Below are 4,818 nucleotides of genomic sequence, written 5' to 3' on the forward strand. Positions count from 1 at the left end.
AGAAATTGTGGTATGAGACAGTCCAAGAATATAAGCAAACACCTACACATTGGTACATATTCCCAGTTCCTTCCCTGCCCCTGGCCTTATGCTCAGCACCTGGAAACTCTCTTTGGAAGGTAGGTTTGCATGTGAAGCAGACTTTACCTTGACCCGAATACTAACCCGGAGGAGGGAAGAGAGAGAACCCGGGGGAGGAACTGTTGTGGCATTTGTAGTGCCAGGGTCATGACCAAGGTCATCCATACCAGAGGGCCCTGGCAATGATTCCAGTAATGAAGGGCCACCTTGTCAACTTCCCCAGAGAATGTATGGGAATGAAAACGACCCAAACACCTGTGAATGTGACACATGTTCTTAGGTGTTTTGCGTGCGTTATTTCACTTAGGCAGCTAACATCTGAGACACAAACAGATTGAGGCTCAGAGAAGGCAAAGAAACGTGTCCTAAGCACAGCTGGCAAGAAATAAGACTAGAACCCAAATCCCAATTAGTCAAAAACGGAAGCCCCCAAATCCCAAATTATTAAACATCATTTTTATTTCATCCAAGGCAAAGCTAAATACAATTCTACAATGCAAAACCTGTTGTAGAGGCCAGTCTGACTACATCCATCCTGTGCTTGAACACAAGTCAGTGCTGGGTGTGCGCATCTGCGCCTCCCAGAGGCACTTGCACACCTGAGGCCTCCCAAGGCCCGTCGCTGCATCATTTGATCTATAGTTACATAGGAAAATTGACTATGGGTGTCGTCATCCAAGCCAGAGGAATAAACCATGCATAAGAGAGTCAAAAGCACTGCACACCAGGTGGGAGGTGGGAGGGTAGGGACTCCAACCTGGGACGAAGTAAAGTAAAGCAAGCTACAGGATTTTCCCCAGAAGTCCCCCCTCCGGGAACTCCCTCCCCCCAGCCCTCTGATGGCAGCTGTCTGTAACAGTGAGATGAAGTCATGGAGTGACAGAACACAGAAGCACGCAGGGTCTTCTCTGTCTTTGATTCTTTCTCAGTCTCCAGATGCCTCAACAGGCACAGCTCAGACTAAGAAAGATGGCTCCTGAGACGTCCGGAGTCTCCCCCATCATGCATCACCCCTTCCATGCATAGCCCACCCATTCCACAGTCACGCCACCATGCATCCCCCACTGCCTGCACACGCATGCGTTTACACACACACATTCCACACGAGCACACCCCACCTCCTGCCATCTCACAAGTATGCTCTCACACCCTCAATCCACAAGAGCTCCGATTAGCCTGCCGTATGTAGTCTGAGCCCCGTCAGCTGCTCTCCCCAGGCCTCTCTAGCATCAGGGGTTTATTCTGGCTGCCTTCTGTTCAATTCCTACACGGGGAGAAGCCCAGAACCTGGAAAGCTACGTCATATTTTATAGTTGATGGGGAGCTCGGCACTTTGTCTTAGGTCTCACTGACACCACTCTCAGCGCAGCTGCATGTGCCCAGGTCTCCCAAGACCCACTTTGTAAATGGCTCTCTCTAGCTCACAAGCCCTGGAAACCACTGTCAGAGACTTGCATGCACTGAGGGTCCACTTGGGGAAGACAGCTTTGCCCATATACAACCTAGTGCAAATCCACACCAGTGTTTCTTCATGGGTATAATGTTGGCATTGGACGGGATGAGTCTTTGTTGTGGGGACTAAGTTTGGCCCTCTTAGTAGTGCCCCCAGGCTCTGGGGCATCCAAAATGCCCCCTCTACAACCTCAATCACCTCTATTGAAAGCCATCAAACAGGAGCCATGAACAAGATGCTTTAAGCATCAGAGTCAAGGTTTCTAATATTGCAAAGACTAAGTAATTCCAAGGACGTGGGATGGAAAGAGGAGAGAGAGAGAGAGAGAGAGTGAGTGTGTGTGTGTGTGTGTGTGTGTGTGTGTGTGTGTGTGTGTTGTAGAGATGGGACACAGAGATGAAAGACAGGACAGACTCGGAACTGTTCCTCCAATTAATACCTGGCTTCCCAGATCCCTTTCCAAGCCAAAAAGATGTTTTTAGACAAAACTTGCCAAGCCTCACAATAGTCCTGTGAGGTAGGTAAGTATTATTACACCCATTTGATAGATGGAAAGAGCTGAGCCCAGAGAATCTGCATGACCCATCTAGAAGTCAGCAGCAGACCCAGGGGGAGGAAAGAGAGAATGGTACCCTTCCTCTCCCCACACTATGGCCTTGGCTTCCTCTTAAGACAGAAAGAGGAGCCCCAAGGTGCTCTGTCTCTTCAAATGTTGCCATTGAGAAGGAAGAAGAAAGCAGTTTTGCATGAAGGCAGCTATAAGTTTTCTGAATGGCTGGTGGCTCTGGTTTGTCTGCTTCCAAAGCCACGAAAATCTGAATCCCAGCCCATGACAGGTGCTGGGTAGAGAAAAATGGGAGGAGCACAGGCAGATCAGATGGGGAACTGGTGTGCCCAGCAGGTTGGCTAAGGGACACTGGTCACAGCCATGGGCACCCTGCAGGTGCTACTGCTCCTCAGACTCCCCCACCTCCACCCTCAGGAGGCTTGCAGCTGCTTTTTGATAGGGAGAGCTAAGGCAGACCCCAAACTCTCTGCAAAAGAGGGCTACTTCTCTCTCATCCCTCCTAGGGGCCCAGAGGACAGGGCATCAGAAAATCAGTAAAGGAGAGAGGGATTGGAAGCAGATGGGCAGAGAAGCCTGTTGTCACGTTTACCTGCCATCCCTGGCCTCACCAGTTCTGCCCCACAGGTACTCGCTCCATCAGGAGATCCCACTCCAACATCACCACTTCCCTCTAGGGCATGCTAGGAACCCCAGTGGGAGCACCTGGCCGATGTCTCCAAGATTCAGTCACTGATCAGTTCCAGCCTCACGGCCCCCTCTATGACCCTGGGGAGGAGACGGCTGGTGAACCCTCACCAGCACCACACTGGGCTCTGCTGTTATGTCAGGACATACCAGCTGGAGAGGGATGGGGATAAGGGATAAGACTCAGGACTAAGGCACAGTCTAGCCCCACACACAAGGGGCGTGCAAACCACCTCTGAGAGAAGCAAAGGAAAACTGTGGGCACCCACTCCCTGCTCCTCCCCAACCCCAGGGTGGGAGGGGGTCGCCCAGCTGAGCAGGAAGCAGCTGGGAACCCAAGGACCCCCTCATCCAAAGGAAGAGAGTCCCTGAGGCAAAGGCAGGCCTTGACCCAGGGCTGGGAACCCTGGGGGCAGGGAAGACAGAGGCATGGTGGAAAGCACAGGAGGAGTGAGCCAATGGGAGGTTGGAGGGTGCAGCCTCTCAGGTGGGAGGGGGAGGAGCAGGGGAGAGCCGGGCTCAGGAGTGCCTGGAGTGGCCATGGTCCTGCCATGCCAGGGGAGGGGTTGCCAGCATTGGCAGGGCTGGGACAGGCATACCAGAGACCCAGGACATTGGCTTGCTACCTCTGCAGCCCAATTCCCCAAGTAGAAATGCTAGGAAAGGCATAGGGAGCACTCAGGTGCTACAGGAAGGCTCAAGGCGGCCCTTCCTGAGCCCCTCAGTAACCCGGAGAGCAGAGGAACAGGCTAGGTGGGCAGGACCTCTCAAGACCAAGGCAGCCAGCCCTGGTTGGGAGGGCTTAAAAACTCTGAACAGGGGAGGGGATAGGCAGATAGGGTCCTGGGGCAGGGGAAAGGAAGTTCCCTACTTGAGGAACTGGGGCGAGTCTGGCATCCTGTGAAGCCAAGGCAGCTCTCACTGTGGGCCTGCCCCCAGCAGCCCCCACCCAAGTCTTCTCCAGAGTCCTCAAGCCCACTCCCACCTCCAGAGGAAGCCACCACTTCCTACACCCCATCTCCAGGGCCCAGCTCTTCGGACAGCCCTCACGGATCCTCCCAGTCCCCTGTGAAGAGGAGTCTGGAGGCCCTGCTTGTGCAGGGTGGGGAGACCCCATCTGCCCAGGTGTCAGGGGACCAGCCCCTCCACACCACCCTACCTCTCCTTTCTTGCTCTTGAATCTTCCACAGACCCCCTCCACTAGCCATCCCTTGTCCCTGGGGAGCCCTGACTGGGAAGGGGACGGGCAGGCTGGGCAGGACTCCGGTTTCTTGTGCCCGGAAAGACTACAGTTTGAGCCAAGCAGCAGATGTCTCAGGCACGTGGGTTCTACAGACGGGGCTCAAGCATCAGTTTCATCATCAGAAAGGGGGCTCCCTGCAGCTGCCCAGCTGAAAGCAGGGCTCACACTTTTGAGGGTGGTTTCTCCTCTGCCTTGGAGCCAGGCAAGCCGTTCTCTGTGTTGTCGTTCCCCGAGGAGCTCACGAGACACTCCTTCCTGGAGAGGAAGAGAGAGGGGATGATGGTGAGGAGAGGAGCAGTAGGGGTGGGTTGCGGCGGGAGCTGTGGGCCCTGCGCCCAGCCCTGTGCCTCTCCCTGGCCTTCTACAGAGCTAAGGCAGCCAAAGACTCTGTCACCCAGCCTCTCCACACCTCGGTTCCCTCATTTGTGAAGTAGATTAAGGGATGACACCTTCTGCATGGGGTTGCTGGAAGGAGAAATGAGCACTTAGAACCAGGCCTGGCATGTAGAAAGCTCTCAGTCGGCCAGGTGCAGTGGCTCTTGCCTGTCATCCCAGCACTTTAGGAGGCCAAGGCAGGTGGATCACTTGAGGTCAGGAGTTTGAGACCAGCCTGGCCAAGATGGCAAAACCCTGTCTCTACTAAAAATACAAAAATTAGCCAGGTATGATAGTACACGCCTGTAGTCTCAGCTACTAGGAAGGCTGAGGCAGAGGAATCACTTGAACCTGGAAGGCAGAGATTGCAGTGAGCCGATATCATATGACTGCACTCCAGCCTGGGCCAGAGTG

The 4,818-nt window shown here is 54.1% G+C and overlaps 1 protein-coding gene across 3 annotated transcripts in view; it reads right to left on the reverse strand.

Moving 5' to 3' along the window:
* Positions 1-522: 522 nt before the first annotated feature.
* Positions 523-4,818, reverse strand: part of SCN4B (sodium voltage-gated channel beta subunit 4) — a 24,788-nt gene continuing 20,492 nt past the window's right edge. For all 3 annotated transcript variants that reach the window (XM_078339600.1, XM_035264732.3, XM_002754473.5), the window contains exon 5: positions 523-4,284. In XM_078339600.1, coding sequence (XP_078195726.1) covers positions 4,191-4,284 — 94 coding nt within the window. In that variant the 3' untranslated portion in view covers positions 523-4,190. The remainder of the gene's footprint in view (positions 4,285-4,818) is intronic.

This window comes from Callithrix jacchus, chromosome 10 (genome assembly GCF_049354715.1).
Source record: "Callithrix jacchus isolate 240 chromosome 10, calJac240_pri, whole genome shotgun sequence".
Lineage (NCBI taxonomy): Eukaryota > Metazoa > Chordata > Mammalia > Primates > Cebidae > Callithrix > Callithrix jacchus.